Source organism: Phyllostomus hastatus, unplaced genomic scaffold (assembly GCF_019186645.2).
Source record: "Phyllostomus hastatus isolate PE091 unplaced genomic scaffold, TTU_PhHast_1.1 phas_contig_40, whole genome shotgun sequence".
NCBI lineage: Eukaryota > Metazoa > Chordata > Mammalia > Chiroptera > Phyllostomidae > Phyllostomus > Phyllostomus hastatus.
Window position 1 is genome coordinate 3,067,195 of NW_025333872.1, and position 18,588 is coordinate 3,085,782.

Below are 18,588 nucleotides of genomic sequence, written 5' to 3' on the forward strand. Positions count from 1 at the left end.
TGTTTTTATGTCAGTACCTGGCTGTTTTGATTACAGTGGCCATGTAGTATAGTTTAGTGTCAGGTATTGTGATCCCTCCTTCTTTACTCTTCTTTCTCAAAATCGCAGCAGCTATTTGGGGTCATTTATGGTTCCATATAAATTTTTGAAGTGTTTGTTCTATGTCTGTGAAGTAAGCCATTGGTACTATAATAGGTATTGCATTGAATGTGTAAATTGCTTTGGGTAGTATGGACAGTTTGATGATATTAATTCTTCCAATCCATGAACACAGTATATGTTTCCATTTGTTTGTGTCTTCCTTGATTTCTTTCCTCAGTGTTATGTAGTTTTTCTGAATACAGGTCTTTTACCTCTTTGGTTAGGTTTATTCCTAGATATTTTATTTTTTCTTTTTTGCTATTTCAAATGGGATTTTTTTTCTTGATTTCTGCTTCTGCTGTTTCATTGTTGGTGTACAGAAATGCCTTTGATTTCTGGATATTGACTTTGTATCCTGCTGTTTTGCCAAATTCATTTATTAGGTCAAGCAGTTTTTTGGTGGAGTCTATAGGATTTTCTATGTACATTATCATGTCATCTGCAAACAGTGACAGTTTTGTTTCCTCCTTTCCGATTTGGATGCCTTTTATTTCTTTTTCTTGTCTAATCGCTGTGGCTAAAACTTCCAGTACTATATTGAATAGAAGTGGTGAAAGTGGACATCCTTGTCTTGTTCCTGATCTTAGTGGAAAAGATTTTAATTTTTGCCCATTGAGTATGATGTTGGCTGTAAGTCTCTCATATATGGCCTTTATTGTGTTGAGGAATGCTCCCTCTATTCCCACTTTGCTGAGTGTTTTTATCATAAATGGGTGCTGTACCTTATCAAATGCTTTTTCCACATCTATTGATATGATCATGTGGTTTTTGTCTTTGCTTTTGTTTATGTGATGTATTACATTTGCTGATTTGTGAATATTGTACCATCCTTGCATCCCTGGAATGAATCCCACTTGGTCATGCTGTATGATCTTTTTAATGTACTGTTGGATGTGGTTTGCCAATATTTTGTTGAGGATTTTAGCGTCAGTGTTCATCAGCGATATTTGCCTGAAGTTTTCTTTCTTTGTTGTGTCTTTATCTGGTTTTGGAATTAGGATGATGTTGGCCTCATAAAAAGAGTTTGGGAGTCTTCTATCTTTTTGGATTTTTTGGAATAGTCTGTGAAGGATAGGGGTTAATTCTTCCTTAAATGCTTTGTAGAATTCTCCTGTGAAACCATCTGGTCCGGGGCTTTTGTGTGTTTGGAGTTTTTTGATTACTGCTTCAATTTCTTTTGCTGTTATTGGTTTGTTCAGGCTTTCTGCTTCTTTTCCATTGAGTTTTGGAAGATTATATTTTTCTAGAAATTTGTCCATTTCATCTAGGTTTTCAAATTTTTTTGGCATACAGTTCTTTGTAGTAATTTCTTACAATCCTTTGTATTTCTGTGGTATCTGTTGCAATCTCTCCTCTTTCATTTCTGATTGTGTTTATTTAGGTCTTCTCTCTTTTTTTCTTGATGAGTCTGCTTAAAGGCTTGTCGATTTTGTTTATCTTTTCAAAGAACCAGCTCTTGGATTCATTGATCCTTAGAATTGTGCTTTTAGTCTCTATGTCATTTAATCCTGCTCTGATCTTGGTTATTTCCTTCCTTCCGCTTGCTCTGGGCTGTCTTTGTTGTTGTTCTCGTGTTCTTGTAGACGTAGGGTTAGGTTGTTTGTTTGGAATGTTTCTAACTTTTTTAGGTGGGCCTGTACCACTATGAACTTCCCTCTCAGGACTGCCTTGGCTGTATCCCATAAGTTTTGGGTTGTTGTGAGTTCATTTTCATTTGTTTCCAGAAACCTTTTGATTTCTTCCCTAATATCATTCTTGACCCATTCATTGTTTAATAGCATGCTATTTAATCTCCATGATTTTGAGTGTTTTGGGTTTTTTTCCTTGGGGTTGGTTTCTAGCTTCAGTCCCTTGTGATCCGAGAAAATACTTGGTATGATTTCAATTTTTTTGAAATTGTTGAGGCTTGTTTTGTGTCCTATCATGTGGTCAATCTTTGAAAATGTTCCATGTACATTTGAAAAGAATGTGTATTTAGCTTCTTTGGGATGGAAGGTTCTGTATATATCAGTAAAGCCCATTTCATCTAGAGTATTGTTCAACGCCACAATATCTTTGTTGATATTTTGTTTGGGAGATCTGTCCATTTTTGATAGTGGGGTGTTAAAATCCCCCACAATAATTGTGCTGCTGTCAATATCTTTCTTGAAGTCCTCTAAGATTTTCTTTATGTATTTGGGTGCTCCTATGTTGGGTGCATATATATTTACAATATTTATGTCTTCTTGATGGATTCTTCCCTTGAGTATTATGAAATGACCTTCTGGATTTCTCTTTATGGTTGTTTTTTGGAAGTCTATTTTGTCAGATATGAGTATTGCTACCTCGGGTTCTTTTTCCTGTCCATTTGCTTGAAAAATTTGTTTCCAGCCCTTCACTTTCAGCCTGTGCAGGTCTTTTATCCTGAGGTGGGTCTCTTGTAGGCAGCATATGTGTAGGTCATGTTTCCTTATCCAATCAGCTATTCTATGTCTTTTGATTGGAGCATTTAATCCATTTATGTTTAAGGTTATTATTGATAAGTACTTATTCATTGCCTTTTATGTACATGTGTTCCGCTCTCACTCTCTCTTTTCCTTTCTTTCCTTAAAGCAGTCCCTTTAGCATCTCTTGCAGAGCTGGTTTAGTGGAGGTGTATTCTTTTAGACTTCTTTTGTCTGAGAAGCTTCTCATATGGCCTTCTATCTTGATTGAGAGCCTTGCTGGGTAAAGTAGTCGTGGTTGCAGGCCTCTGGTTCTCATTACTTGGATTATTTCTTGCCATTCTCTTCTGGCTTGGAGTGTTTCCATTGAGAAGTCAGCTATTAGCCTTATTGGGGCTCTCTTGTATGTTACTTCCTGTTTTTCCCTCGCTGCCTTTAAGATTCTCTCTTTGTCTTGAAATTTTGCCATTTTAATTATGATGTGTCTTGAGGTGAGTCTCTTTGAGTTCCTCTTGATTGGGACTCTCTGTGTTTCCTGAATTTGTGTGACTTTTTTTCTCTCATCAAATTAGGGAAGTTTTCCATCATTACTTTTTCAAATAGGTTTTCTATCCCTTGTTCTTCTTCTTCTCCTTCTGGTATCCCTATTATACGGATATTATTACGTTTCATATTGTCTTGCATTTCTCTTAATCCCTCTTTATTCTTTCTGAGCCTCTTTTCCTTTTCTTGCTCTTTCTGGGTGTTTTCTTCTACTTTGTCCTCTAGCTCGCTGATCCGATCTTCTGCTTCATCGATCCTGCTTTTCATTCCTTCTACTGTGTTCTTCAGTTCAGAAATTGTATTCTTCATTTCCTCTTGGCCCTTGTTGAGAGTTTCTATTTCCTTTTTTATGCTGATGTAGTTTTCAGTGAGTTAATTGTAGCTTCCCTGTAGTTTCTGGTAGTTCATTGTGAGCTCATGGAGCTTCCTGACGATCATTGCTTTGAACTCTATATCTGATAGTTGAATTGCCTCTATTTCATTCAGCATTCTTTCTGAGGCTTCCTCCTTTCCTTTCATTGGGGATTGTTTCTTTGTCTTCCCATTGTTTGTGAGACTCTTCTTGTTAGCCTCAGTTTCTTAAATTGATCAGTTCTGGCTGCCTGGATTTGTGGTGTGAACTTCTTTAGTAGAATAGCAGTGAGTTTCAGTGTGCAGTTTCCTTGATCTCCCAAGCTCACTGGTCTTGGGCTGTTATTTAAGTTGGCTTTGTGTTTGCCTTTGGGTTTTGATTGTTGTTGGGTCTTTCTTTGGTGGTTCCTTCCCACCAGCTGGTTAAATGCAGGTCGCTCTGTCCACCACCTCCTGTATTTTGTTGTGCTGGTGAGGGAAGATTGTATTGAAACTGGTTCTTCCATGTGTGTAAGGTTTAAAGAATTCTCTCTTGCTCTTGTTCAGTTGTTTGTATTGGGTACTGTCTCTACTGTTTAGTTGTATTTCCAGATAGGCCCTGGATTGAGGTTTATGTGGTTACTACTCCCTCCTTCACCTTCTTCTGTTGTTATCTGTTAGTGGTTCCTTTGTTGTTGGGTTTCCTCTTCCAGTGGGTATCCTGGTGTTCACCACCTCCACCTATTCTTTTTTGTCCTGTTGCAGCACTCTTCTTAGGGTTCAGTTTTTCGGTTCCGCCACAATCCTTGGTCCCCTATTTTCACAAATGCTGAGGTATGTTGGTTGCTTGTTTCTCTACTCCATAGATCGGTCAGGATTTTCTCCCCTGAGCAGAGGGAAGCCGAATCTGCTCCTTCCTATTCCGACGCCATCTTTGGTTTTTGTAGAATATAATATAATTTTTTAAAAAATGGATTAGGTTAGCTTTATAATATAAAAATCCTGTAATTAAGTATTAATTATTCTTATTTCTCTGGGACCAGTAAAAAGCTTCATCACAGACTAAATTCTGTTTTGTTTCCCCTATTTTAAAAAATTTTATTGTTCTTCAAGTACAGTTGTCTGCCCTTTCCCCTCATCTCTCCCCAATACCTCAGCCATCCCCACCTCCCTTCCCTGATTCCATGCTCCCCCCCCCCGCCAGTTTTATCCATGTGTCCTGTATAGTTAGTTGTTTATGAAAACCCTTTACCCTTTCCCCCTCCATTAGTCCCATATATATATTTAGAACCTATATATATATCAGTTATGTCCATTTGATCTAGGTCCAATGTTCAATACTGCAATATCCTTGTTGATATTTTGTTTGGAGGATCTATCCATTTTTGACAGTGGGGTGTTAAAATTCCCTACTGTAAGTATGTTGTTGTCTGTATCTTTCTTGAAGTCCTCCAAGATTTTCCTTATATATTTAGGTGCTCCTGTGTTGGGTGTATGTATGTTTACAATACCTATGTCTTCTTGATAAATTCTCCTGTTGAGTATTATGAAATGTCCTTCTGTGTCTCTTTTTATGTCCTTTGTCTTTAAATCTATTTTGTCTGATAAAAGTATTTCAACCCTGTTTTTTTTCCTCCTGTCCATTTGCTTGGAATATTTTTTTTTCCAACCCTTCACTTTCACTCTGTGTAGGCCTTTTTTTCTGAGGAGTCTCTTTTAGGCAGCATATGTGTGTGTATGGGTCATGTTTTCTTATCCATTCAGCTACCCTGTGTCTTTTGATGGGCACATTTAATCCATTAACATTTAAGGTTATTATTTATGGTATTTATTCATTTTTCCCCCTTTGTACCTGTGTTCCTCTCTCTCTCCCTCTTTTCCTTCCTCTTCTTATAGCAGTCCCTTTAGCATATCTTGAAGTGCTGGTTTGGTGGAAGTGTATTCTTTCAGCCTTCTTTGCCTGGGAAATTCCTTGTTTCACCTTCCATTTTAATTTGGAGCCTTGCTGAGTAGAGTAGTCTCAGTTGCAGGCCTTTTTTTCCCCATTATTTGGAATATTTCTTGCCATTCTCTCCTGGGTTGGAGGTTTCTGTTGAGAAATCAGCTGCTAGTTTTATCAGTGCCCCTTGAATGTCACTTGTTTCTCCATTGCTGCTTTTAGGATTCTCTCTTCATCTTTAAAAGTTGCCATTTTAATTATGATGTGTCTTGGAGAAGGCCTCTTTGGGTTCATCTTGATTGGGGCCCTCTGTGCTGCCTGAACTTATGTGTCTTTTTCCCTCTCCAGGTTTGGAAAGTTTTCTGTCATTATTTTTTCAAACAGGGTTTCTGTCCCTTGTTCCTTTTCTTCTCCTTCTGATATCCCTATGATTCAAATGTTATTGTGTTTCACCTTATCTTGGAGTTCTCTTAAGCTATCTCCATATTTTTTGAGTCTTATTTTATGCAGCTGCTTTACCTGGGTGTTTCTTTCCACCTTGTCTTCCAGCTCTCTAATTCCGTCCTCTGCTTCATCCAGCCTGCTTGTAATTCCTTCTAGTGTGTTTTTTATTTCAGAAATTGTATTCTTCATTTCTTCCTTGTTTTTGTTTATAGTAGTCTATTTGCTTTTTCATATTATAGTTCTCACTCAGTTCCTTGTAGTTGTCTGTGTGTTCCTTGGACATCATTATAACCATTATTTTGAATTCTATATCTGTTAGTTTGCTTACCTCCATTTCATTTATCTCTTTTGGTAGGGAGTATTCCATTCCTTTTGATTTCAGGTTCTTTTTTTGTCTCCCCATTTTAGGTGAATCTATTTGTTTGTTTCTGTGCTTCCTGATGTTCCACTTTGCTAGCTGTCTTTGTAGGGTGAACTTCTGTGGTAGGAGTTCTGTGGAATTCAGAGGTGTGGTTTTTTTATCTTCTTGTCTGGATGCTCTAGGGTTGCCCTTTCTTCCGTTCGTATGGGCTCTCTTGTTGTACTTGGGTTTTTGCCTGTTGGTGATTTCTTTGTTGGTGGGGTCTCTCCTCCAGCAGGTATATTAGTGATCACAGCTCCCACCTAATCTTGTATGTGATCAGTGGCAGAAGGAAGGCAAAATGGGTTGGGACAGGAAGAGAGTATATGGGCTTTAAAGTATCAACAAGTAGAGAGGAAATAGGAGATCCTTTGGATAAGTATAGTGTTAACTGATATTTCACCCAACTAGCCACTTTTTATAAAAGATGAAAAACAGATAAGACTCTTGTTAGAGGGGAGAAGGATTGTGAGCTGAATCCAGAAAACAGAGCGTTTGTGCGAGGTTAGATGATGAGATATAGTGAGAGTGAAGGATAGAAAGTAGGTGTAGTATGTGAGAGAACAGAGTTAACCACAACAATAATAAAGCTCAGGAAGATAGTGAAATGGGCTAAGACCATGAAGGGGTGCTGTGTATTATTTACAATTGTGTGGAACAACAGTGATTTACAATGATACTGGAACAACAATAATATGACAGGAACTATATGATCTGAATAATAGGAATAGAAAGTACATGACCAAGAGTAGTGTGTTATTGGAATATGAGTCAAGTGAAAGAAGGAAAGTTAAAATACAATATGAAAGAGAGAACAAGGAAAACCAGTCAAACAATGTAATTAAGCAAACAAACAATATGAAGAAAACTAAACAGAAAGAAGAGAAATAAAAATACTAATAAAATAAAAGAAGTAAAAATAATGAAAAAATAATAATATGAATAAACAATAAAATGTAAGTTCTATAGGACAGGAAAGTGAAATTTGTCTCAGTTTCTCAGATGTTGGTATTAGCCTTGTGCTCCCTCTCTGGATCCCTCTCTGGACCTTTCACAGCTCCAGGTCTTATCGCTCACTTGGGAAAAGAAAAGGGGGAGGAGAAAAGCTTCCTGCTGACTTTAAACCTGCCAGGCAAGTTCTGTTGGTCTTCTGGGATGCAGCAGGCAGAAGGGAGCTAGGGTTCGCTTTTTCTCCCTTCCTGTGGTTTTGTGAGGATGGAGTCCAGGTCTGGACTGCAATATTTGCTGTTGCCCAGCCTCCAGCCCAGGTCTTCCATGCACTGCCTGCACTGCTGGGGCCACCACTGTCCATCTGCGCCAGGCCAGTGCCTTTAATCCACCACTTGTGCCGCCCGTGAGGTGCACTGATTAGGCGCAACTCAAACACCACCTTCTCCCTCTTTGCTGGCCCCGGTGCTACACACTCAAAGTTTCTTTAGGGCAGTTCAGCTCCCCCACTAAATTAAGTGTCTCTGGGGACTGCTAACTCCCTGAGCCTGGCTGCCCTCTGCTGAATGGTCTGTGAGGTGCACTGCTTCCTTCCTCTTCACCAGCTGCTGCACGAGAGTTCCTTAAACAGTGGCTGAGAGCCATTTTTGGAGTACAATCCACTTGTTTAAGCTCACCACTCTTAACAAGTGTCCAGCTTTTCACATGGCCCAACTTCCAACCAGACTGGAGACTGTCTGGGTCAGAGTCTGACACGGCCCAACACTTCTCCCTTCATCAGGTGTCACCTGGCTCCCCAATTTCTCTGGTAATGACCTAGTTGGCGTCTATAGTCCCAGCGGGTGAACACCGCACCGTGTCTGTGCATCTCCCACTTTGTCTTTATTGCCCCCAGAGACTTCAAGTATCCAGGTCTCTCCTGGTGCCTTGCTGTCTTCCCTGCTTTGGTAGGGGAGGGAGCTGATGATCTAACTCTCCTCCAGAAATCCTGCAGCTGCACCAACCATGATGGCTGGTATGCAGCTGGGGGCCGCAGGAGCCTTGGTTCCCATGCAGGTACCAGGGGCCTTACTGTCCCAATGCAATCTCCTTACCATCTGTTTTTCAATGTCCTCTACAATTTTGGCCTCCAAACTTCATATAAGCTGGGATTCTGTTGGCTATTCACTGTGTTCCTCCGAAGATTAGCTAGGTGTTCCAGCTGTGTGCAGGGGGAAGTGGGCTTCACTCCCACCTACTTTGCTGCCATTCAGCATGTGTTGTTAAAGATCACCATTTTAAGAGAAGAACTCATGATATTAGTCTTACCTGATGTAAATGTTGAAGTTAAATTAAAACACATCAATGCAAGAAGAATCCTCAGGAGAATGTGTTGCTTCTAGCAGGATGGAACAGATTTACCCTGCCTCACAATAAACAGGCAGTAATTTACTGAGGTGCTTATACCAGGTGAGAAGGTTGGGTGAATCTCAAGGGGATACTAAGTTATAAAAACCCAGGGAGATGGAATAGTCCAGCTGGCTTCTTGAGCCAGTCTGGCAGTATCGCCCGTGGCTGGGTGCCTTCTGGAGGCTTGGAGCCTGAAGACTCTGATAGTGTTGCTTTGCTCCTACTTTGTGTGTGGGCATGTTTACACACCTACACTGAACCTTGAATCTTTGCATCTCTTGGTGTCTTTTTTTTAATCCTCATCCGAGAATATGCTTATTAATTTTAAAGAGAGGGGAAGGGAGGTAGAGAGATGGAGAGAAACATTAATGGGAGAGAGAAATATTGATTGGTTGCCTCTTGTACACCTGACCTGGGACTGAACCCATAATCTAGGCATGTGCCCTCACCAGGAATCAAATATGTGACACTTTGGATTATGGGATGACACTCCAACAAATGGAGCCACACTGGCCAGGGCTCTTGGTGTCCTTCTGTTTATCACTTTCACTCACTGTGACAGCCACTTCAGTATGCTGAGCACTAAAATCCTAGTCATCTGAGAGTGGGTGAGGGACTAGAATGTTGTGTTCTTTTTTGATGTCAATAGCATTATTCTTTAGTATAATGTTATGGCCGGTGCCTCTGTTGCTTCTAAACTATGGTTTAAGTAGTAATATTTCTTTCTAAGGAAAGAAATACATGTTAGGAGAACTCAAATTCTATGTCTGATCAGCTTTGAGGTCTTTGACTTTTATTAACAAAACAATAGACAGGATGTTGTAACAGACACTGTCCATGTTTTAGTATGTCTCTTGTGTCTCTTTTACCATTTCTATGTGCTCTTTCTCAGTTTCTTTGCGATTCTAATACATTCACCCACATTCACCACTCCCTCCTGGAGAACTGGAGCCACTTTATTGGCAGACAGAAAGAACAGGCAGTACTGGGGAGTTTATCACACCTTGCTTGGCTTCCCCCCTTCCTTAATGGTTTCTCTTCAGAGCATTCACCAAGTAACTTGCTTACATGAGAATCCTCATATCAAGCTATGCTTCTGGAGAACCAGAAGGCGGATGTATACTTGGATCTTCACCACGATGCCTGTGTTTCTGTTTTCTGCCACTAGGGGGCGATATAATCACATTGCATGCCGAGAAAATGGAAAAAACTGTTGGATAAGTATCAGCAAAACAAAATCAGGAGGAATAAAATCACAAAACAAAATCACAAGGTTTAAGAAGCAAAAACAAGATCCCAAGTTTCAGAATTAATTATTTCCAAAATTTAATTAATGTTCCACATTGTCATAACTTTGTCAGATTCTTTATAACTTGGTGTTAATTTACTATCCAAATCTAGTAAAACAAAAACCATTTTTTTACATTTTCTCATTTTTAAAATAGTGAGCCAGTTACTTTAGTGAATCAATTATTAAAAGCTTTTTCATTTCAGCACATTACTGTAAGTGTCAGCAGGAGACTTGTAAGTTACCTTTTCCAATTGATTGTTTCATTTCGTTGCTTAGTTATATGAAACATCCCTGGTACGTCATGGCTTGATGACTCTTGGGCCCAGTGGTTCAGGGAAGACAACTGTTATAACCATCCTGATGAAGGCATTAACAGAATGCGGGAGGCCTCACAGAGAAATGCGAATGAATCCAAAAGCTATTACTGCGCCTCAGATGTTTGGCAGACTGGACACTGCTACCAATGATTGGACAGACGGGATTTTTTCTACTCTGTGGAGAAAAACATTAAAAGCTAAAAAAGGTACACATAAGCTCTCCTTTGTGATCAATTTTTTCCTGCCAGTTTATTATTAACAGTATTTGCTTAATTTTCTGTTCTAATTATACGCAGGTGAAAACATATTCCTTATTTTAGATGGCCCTGTAGATGCCATTTGGATTGAGAACTTAAATTCTGTGTTGGACGACAATAAAACGCTCACGTTAGCTAATGGAGATCGCATCCCCATGTCCCCTAATTGTAAGCTTTTGTTTGAAGTCCACAATATTGAGAACGCCTCTCCTGCCACTGTTTCTAGAATGGGCATGGTCTACATCAGCAGCTCCGCCCTCAACTGGAAGCCAATATTAGAGGTGCAGTGAGAGACTTGCAGATGCCCATTCAGTATCTTTCCATATTTCACTTTCTTAGTAAACAGAGACTCTGTTTCTTTGCTGCAGGCATGGTTGAAGAAGCGCACTGCACAGGAAGCTTCTGTATTCCAAACTCTGTATAATAAAACATTTGAAGATATATATACATTTATGAAACTAAACCTCAATCCAAAAATGCAACTCCTAGAGTGCAACTATATTGTGCAAGTAAGATTTTTTTGTGTATTCACTACTTAGATTTGAGATTTTTTTTTCTACTCAGTTGCAGTTTAGAGGCATCTGAAATAAAAATTTATGCAGTGCATAGGCATCTTTTTATCATTTGGCTGCGAAGGCTCTGAGAAGTTGGATTCCTATTAAAGAGCTCATTCACGCTCTTACTGCCATCTCTCTTGTCATTTTCACCTCCTTGGGAGTTGTTGTCAGGGGAAGAGAGTGAGCTGTCTTCCCCATCATCGAGCTTAGTGACCTTCCAGAAAGTATGTCCAATAAAAAGAGTAGACAAAATAAAAAAATAGATCTTGCAGTTCTATAGAAAAGTACAAAAAGGAGCTGATGGCATTCAGGAAAACTTGACAATGTTGGCTATGCAAATTTAGTATATAGTAGATAGGGAGACTTTTCAACAATTCTTCAAGTAGTTTATAGTACCTTTTTTTCCACACTCAGTTTTTCTTATTAATCTTTGGAAAACAAACAACAACAGAACTAAGTATAGATTTTTAAGGGTTTTCTGATTCTAGCCCACAGGTTATCTCTTATCCATTCTAGTGCTGTGTTTCTTAGTATAAGGGGCATCAGTCAGTGAGGGTGGGTGGGTAAGAAATAGTGCATGAGGCTGAAGTAAATATGTAGTAATTACTTTAAGATGCATAATGTAAGTGGAAATCTTATTTTGAAATAATTTTGTTTTGAAAGACTGATGTCTTACTCTACATACATTTCTTTCTGATGCCAAATGGGGGTCGGCACACTTTCTTAAAGGGACAGCTAGTAGACATTTTAGGCTTTGCACAAATCTCTGTCTCAACCACTCGACTCTGCTGTTTATTGCAAAAGCCGCTGACACACAAAACATGCATGAATGTGACTTTGTTTTAGTAAAACTTTATTTGCCCAGCACGTGGCTGGCCCTTGGGGCCACAGTTTGCTGTTCCTTGCAAAATGTTAAAAAGAAATAAAATCTTTGATCTAGACAATTTGGAATAACCAAATTTTAGAACCAGAAACTGTCTTAGAAAACATTTAGTCTAGGCTTTTCACTTTTCAGATCAAAAAACCAAAACTCGGGTTAGTATCATTAGCATGGAGTAGAAACCAGCCCCCCAGATTCCCAGGTTAGCAGCCTTTCCTCCAGGCCCTGCGGCCCTTCTAAAGCAGGACAGCTCTTCTTCCGAGTGGTGATGCTGCTGGACAGTGACCAGCAATGATTGCAGATATATTTGTATTCTCTTTCCTTCCTTCTAAGTTTACTGTCATTTAATTTTTTAATGTAAAGCATTTAAATATAAAAATTTATTTAATTGTATTTTAAATATTTTCAGTCTCTCACTCTTCTGGAAGGTCTGATTCCCTCCAAAGAAGAAGGTGGTGTTTCATGTGTTGAACATCTTCATAAACTGTTTGTGTTTGGCCTGATGTGGAGTTTAGGAGCCCTTCTGGAATTGGAAAGCAGAGAGAAGCTTGAAGCCTTTATACGAAATCATGAAAGCAAGTTAGACTTACCACAAATACCTAAAGACACAAATCAAACCATGTATGAGTTTTATGTTACTGATTATGGTAAGCATAGTGACTTATACCTAAAATGAAATGACATTTTTTTTAAATGGGAAAAATGTAAACTTCCATGAACTCTTCTGTAGGGAAATAGTAAACCAGTTATGAATAACAATTTCTCATACATTTTTGAAGGGCATATATGCAAAGAGTAATATAGTTTTGCATATTGGCCATGGTGGGAATTGGCATAGAGACTCTTCACTTCTTCTCCTCTTGGCATAAATAAGTTAGCAATACCTCCTACACTAGCTGCTTTCTAATGCTTGACAAGGAAAGGTAGCAGTGTGGAGAACACAGATTTTTCATGATGCAGGAACATATCAGTTCTACAACTTCCCTACTGGAAATGTCATAATAACTAGAGAGTGAGCCAAACAGATGAGTCTTCCTCACGTAGCAGATGCAGCCTCCCACGTGTGGCAGGGCCCAGCTCACCTCTCTCTAAAAGAAATGCCCTTGAGCTTGGTGCCTTTATCCAGAACCTCATTTTCAGTTCTTCTAAGTCCCAGGGAAGAAAACTTATGCTTCCCAACAATTGTGTTTACCTCTGATGCTTTCTGAAACCCCCAAACAGCAAAGGCATTTTTTTAATGCACAAGCTCAAAAGAAGAGGAGAGTAGATAGCAATAGCTACATTTTGAAAGCAAGAAAGCAGAAAGGTATGTGGCAGTTGACTTAGCACACTGGACAAAGGTAAACCCTACACCAGCAGGGGGAAGATTTGAGAAGCAATGGTACATATCACAGAACCTTCAAAGGGCCCAGGCATTGGAAACTGGGCAAAGTGGAGCTAAAGACAAGAAGGCTGCTCATGTGTTTGCTTAAGAAACACCTTTAGGTCCTCATCCAAAGCCACACTGCTGCATAGCTGCACCTACCCCACGCTGGCCAAAGACCGAAGAATTACAAATTGTTTGGAAAGTGTAAAATACAGGGTTGCCTGGATCTAGGGGACACTAGGCACATTTGAGGGTAGGGGAATCATCTAAATATGAGCATTAAGTGAGTTTGTATTTTAAAGGACCTTTATAAAGAGACTCAAGTAAATGAAATTTTTTAGCTGGCCATCTTTAACCAGAGTGACTAATGATTTTACAGCATGCGATTAGATGCTGTTAAAGAACTGGAATGATAAAAAGGATGTCTAAGTCAAAATGCAAACTAAAATTAAATGCATCCTTCAGTGTAGGTATGAATTCTCTTAGAATCCAGAGCCCACCCACAGATAGTTCTTTGAAAAGATCAATAAAATTGATAAATCTCTTACCAGAGATATCAGGGGGGAAAAGAGAAGACATAAATCACCATTGTCCAGAATGAAAGAGGGAACATCACTACAGATCCTGCAGACATTTTTAAAAAAGAAATGACTATTATAAACAACATTATTAAAAATACATTTGATGATGTAGGTGAAACAGGCAAATTCCTTGAAAGATACAAATTGCCAAACATCGAGAAGAAATACTCTGAATATGCCTGTGATACTTAAAAATTGAATTTGTAGATAAAACACCTTTTTTACAAAGAAAACTGTAGGCTCAGATGACTTTATTGGTGAATTCTATCAAATACATAAGGAAGAAGTAATATCAATTCTACATAAACTCTTCCAAAATATATAAGGAGGAAACACTTGCCAGCTCATTTTATAAAGACAACGTTACCTGATACCAAAACCAGAAAAAGACATTACAAAGAACATTGACACAAATTTCTTAATAAAATTTTAACAAATTAAATCCAATAGTATATTAAAAAGGATAATACAGGGTCCAGCAGAGAAGTAGGCCAGGTCTGCACACTGATCTTTCTCCCTTCCTTCCCCTCTCTAAATAAATAAATAAGATCTTTAAAAACAACTGCAATGGGATATTTAGCTACTAGAATGGCTAAAATTAAAAATAATACCAAATATTGGCAAGAATGTGCAGTTGGAAGAACTCTCATGCACTACACAATGGTACAGCCACTTTGGAAAAGCAGTTTGGCAGTTTCTTAAAAGCTAAACATATACTTATCATATGACTTGATTATTTTGCAAGGAAACCTGAAATTGAGGTTATTGTTCCAATGATGAATTTTGCTTTGTTACCTTCAAAAGTTATCCTTGCATTTCTTTCCATGCAGTCTGTGTACACAGCGACTTTTTTGGTACAATTCCAAATCAAAGCAAAATCGTTTTGAAGACATCTAACATAGCAGTTAAACTCAACAGTGCAACAACCACCATGCAAGCAATTCATTTTAAATGGCAACAATATGAATAGCTCTGACCAAGTTAGTCTAACCAACAGTGATTGTAAGGCATCATTCAAGAGATGCTAAGATATAATGAAAGTTCTTTTTAGAATTGATAAAATGTGGTAATAATAATTATCATGATAATAATACCAATCAGTAAATTACTACTTACTGTAAGTCAGAGTGTGAGGACTCTATGACACTAGTTTTAGGGTCAGATTTGTTTTCCCATTTTTCATGGCAAACATCGTGGTGCAGTGACCAGTCATCCCTTGTTGGTTTTCCCCATCCTTTCAGGGGATGTGGCTTTCCTACTAGATACTAAACATGCCACCGGGCTCACCACTGGCTGATCTGGATTGCATTTCAGGCCAGATCTCTCTGGATAAATGATTTAGCAATTGAGAACTTTGTAAGGAGTCAAAACAAATTTAATTATCAATGCCACATGTATTAGATAAGCAGATATTAGATTAGATATTACAGAAGATGGTAGTCTATATAAACAGGTAGGTTACATGTTTTAGGAAAGTGTTTAAAATGTTTTATGATTCTGTTGATTGTTTATAGTACCTGTATTTTTATATTCTGATTACTTTCAAAGAATGTAGTTTTATTAAGATGGATTTTTACTTCTTGTATAGGTGATTGGGAGCACTGGAATAAGAAACTTCAGCCATATTTTTACCCAACTGACAGTATTCCAGAGTATTCATCAATTTTGGTTCCAAATGTTGACAATATTAGAACAAACTTTTTGATAGACACCATTGCAAAACAAAATAAAGTAAGTTTGATAGTGTCTTACTTAGATGACTGCAATCCATTCCTTTTCTTATGCGACAGATAGAAGAATTGAATTCCAGCACAACAGGCTGGAGGCAGTGGGAGAAACACGTTTGGGAAATAAACCCCAGGTCCCAGGGCACACTTCCACTGAAATCCTCTGAACTGCTGACTCCCGCCTTGCTCAGGGGAGTGGGCGTCTGCTTACAAAGTCCTTCCATGCTCCTGCGGTCACATGTTCCTTCCAGCACTTTTACAGCATACTTTTTACTTTTAAATCTTTAATTCAACTATGATATATTTTTGTGTAGGTATAATTCTGAAAAATAAGTTGTAGAAGTACTTTATAGAATGAAAGAATGGCCACTAGAACCATAAAATATTTAAAACTAAATATGTAATAACACTTTCAACATGCTTATCCTGCGGTTACAGGCTGTTTTGCTCACAGGAGAGCAGGGGACTGCAAAAACCGTAATGATTAAGGCCTATCTGAAAAAATACGATCCTGAAGTACAGTTATCCAAAAGTCTAAACTTTTCATCTGCCACAGAACCAATGATGTTTCAGGTAAAACCCATCATTTCCTGTAGTAATCACTATATTAAATACATATTTAAGTGGTGGCTATAAGAAATGTGTATGCATATAAAATATTCATATATATATGAAATGTTTTCATATGTATATGAAAATAACATCAAAATAAAGGGGGTGGCAGTTGGCATGCAGCTGTTTAACCTCCCTAAGTTTGAGATTAAAGCCAAATCCATATACCATATTTGCATTAATAGTCTAACATTTATTAATAGCCTAAAATTTGGATTAATAGCCTAAAATTGAGGCTGAAGCTGTACTTCTGAGTGTATCTCTTTGAACATAAATTAATGATTAACATCATAATAACTTATTTTTTAATTCACAATACATATTTGAATGATATTTACACATATTACATAAATTATATTCTACTCTGGAAAATATGCTCATCATTTTTAGAAATGTGGCTTGGGATCTAATGCATAAGACAAACCATTTCCTTTTCTCTAGAGAACAATTGAAAGCTATGTGGATAAGCGAATGGGAAGCACATATGGGCCACCAGGAGGCAGAAAAATGACTGTGTTTATTGATGATATTAATATGCCCATCATTAATGAGTGGGGAGATCAGGTATGACTAAAATATCTCCTATAGATTATATTTAATAAGTACTTTGGTCATATGTAAAAATGTCAAATCATCTTCATCTTACTAAACCTGGTAACAGCTGTTGGACTTTTTTGACTTCTCGGTTCCAGGTGACATTCTCCCTTCTTGAAATCCCCCTGCACTTTTTTGCAACATACCCACCTGTCTCTCTGGCTACTTGATTTCCATGTCCTTTCTGGATCCTCTCTTACCCTCTCCAAGGTTTTAGCCTTGCTCTCTTACCTTTTCCTCTACATACTCTCCAAGGAGTACTTGATTTAGAAAACACTTGTTTTTTGTAACTTTGTCACATATCACTGTCCTAGTCATGGTCATGTTCAATCCAAGTCATTCCCCATTGGGGAACCTCACTGATGCTGCTAGAATTCTGCATGTTTTCGTGAGATACCCAGCACCTCTCTCCTTCCTCCATGCACTGCCTCATCAGCACCCTCTACCTGGAGCTGGCAGGACCCCTCCCATCCTGCCCTTTATCCTGGTTTACCTCAGACACCATTGGGTGGCCAGGACCCCCAGTCTGTGCTCATCCTGAGAATAACCCCCAGACAACTCTGCTTGGTCCTTCTGTGATCTCCTCTCTTACTTCCCCACTCCTTTCTGTGTGCCCCTGGAAGCCAGAGTTAATCCACAAAATTCACTGTAAATTTGACTTCTCTGAACTTTCCCTTCACCTCATGCTGTAATGGAAACTCAGGACACCGCTCTCCCAGCAGACTTCTCCATTTGAACCCCTGGGCCTGCAGGTGAGGAGGATGTCCTCCTTGCTTCTCATTGCCCTCTGCCCTCAGATATTACCCCTCCTTCCCTGAAGGTTTCAGTTCCTGGATCACTGCTACTCTCTCTAGCACTGTCCCTGTCATCAGGGCTGAGCTGTGTGGGTGTGCAAACTGTGGACTCACACTTTGAAGAGTCCTGCATGTGGTTTAATGCTCTGTTGTCACCATCTTGAAATTCTTAATAATTTTTGAAGAAGGAGCCTTGTATTTTCATTTTGCCCTGGGTCCTGCAAATTATACAACCTACTCTCATAATTCTTGGTGATGCTGGTACATGCATACATGATCTTGGCCTCTTAGTTCCCTGGCCTCCTCCAATGATCATGCCTCCCATGCTGGCTGAATGACTCATTCATGCAGTCATACCCTATACATTGTCATTACCAGTGTGGCTCCTTCAGCATCTCAGTCTCAAGCAGTTCATTCTCTGATTACCATGTCCACTCTTGCAGCTCATTCCTTCTGCTGCTCCAGATTGACCTGCTATCCATTTCTCCTATCATCATTAAACTATCCCCATTTCCTGCCATTTCTTCACTTCTCTTCCCAGCTAAAATTCTGTGATCCATCACTACAATCACTGTAGCATACACCCTCTGCTCATCTGCCTTAATCACGTTGAGGTCTTGGTGAAACTTGCTGTGTACTCTCCATCCACCTGCACCTATGCAGCTAAACTTGGCTGGAGAAAACCACATCTGGTTTCACTTTCAAATCACGATCATGCATCTCAGCTGAACTCTCAATGCTGCCAAACAATCATACTGCGTCTCATGTTTTATGTTTGCCCTGTTTATTCCTGTACCACATTTCCTTTGTAGTAGGCCCATGCTCTGGGAGATGACAATTTCATACCTTTTTCTTTTTCCCAGACCTCCGACACCTCCATTTTCTCACTCTCAGATGAGCATAGACATGTTGCAGCTTTCTTTCTGCTTCTCTGAGTAAATTGATTTTCCCTTTTATTTATTATTTACATACTGTACTTAATTTCCATGTTCTAGAGGTTACCCTACATCCTGCATACACAGATAATCAAAAATAAACATGACCAGATCTTTAAC

General features: G+C 38.9%; 1 protein-coding gene across 1 annotated transcript in view; it reads left to right on the plus strand.

Moving 5' to 3' along the window:
- Positions 1-18,588, plus strand: part of DNAH8 (dynein axonemal heavy chain 8) — a 302,537-nt gene that overhangs the window by 135,942 nt on the left and 148,007 nt on the right. Inside the window, exons 48-54 of the mRNA XM_045843254.1 lie at positions 10,125-10,371; positions 10,462-10,703; positions 10,791-10,931; positions 12,269-12,506; positions 15,395-15,537; positions 15,972-16,106; positions 16,587-16,709. Coding sequence (XP_045699210.1) covers positions 10,125-10,371; positions 10,462-10,703; positions 10,791-10,931; positions 12,269-12,506; positions 15,395-15,537; positions 15,972-16,106; positions 16,587-16,709 — 1,269 coding nt within the window. The remainder of the gene's footprint in view (positions 1-10,124; positions 10,372-10,461; positions 10,704-10,790; positions 10,932-12,268; positions 12,507-15,394; positions 15,538-15,971; positions 16,107-16,586; positions 16,710-18,588) is intronic.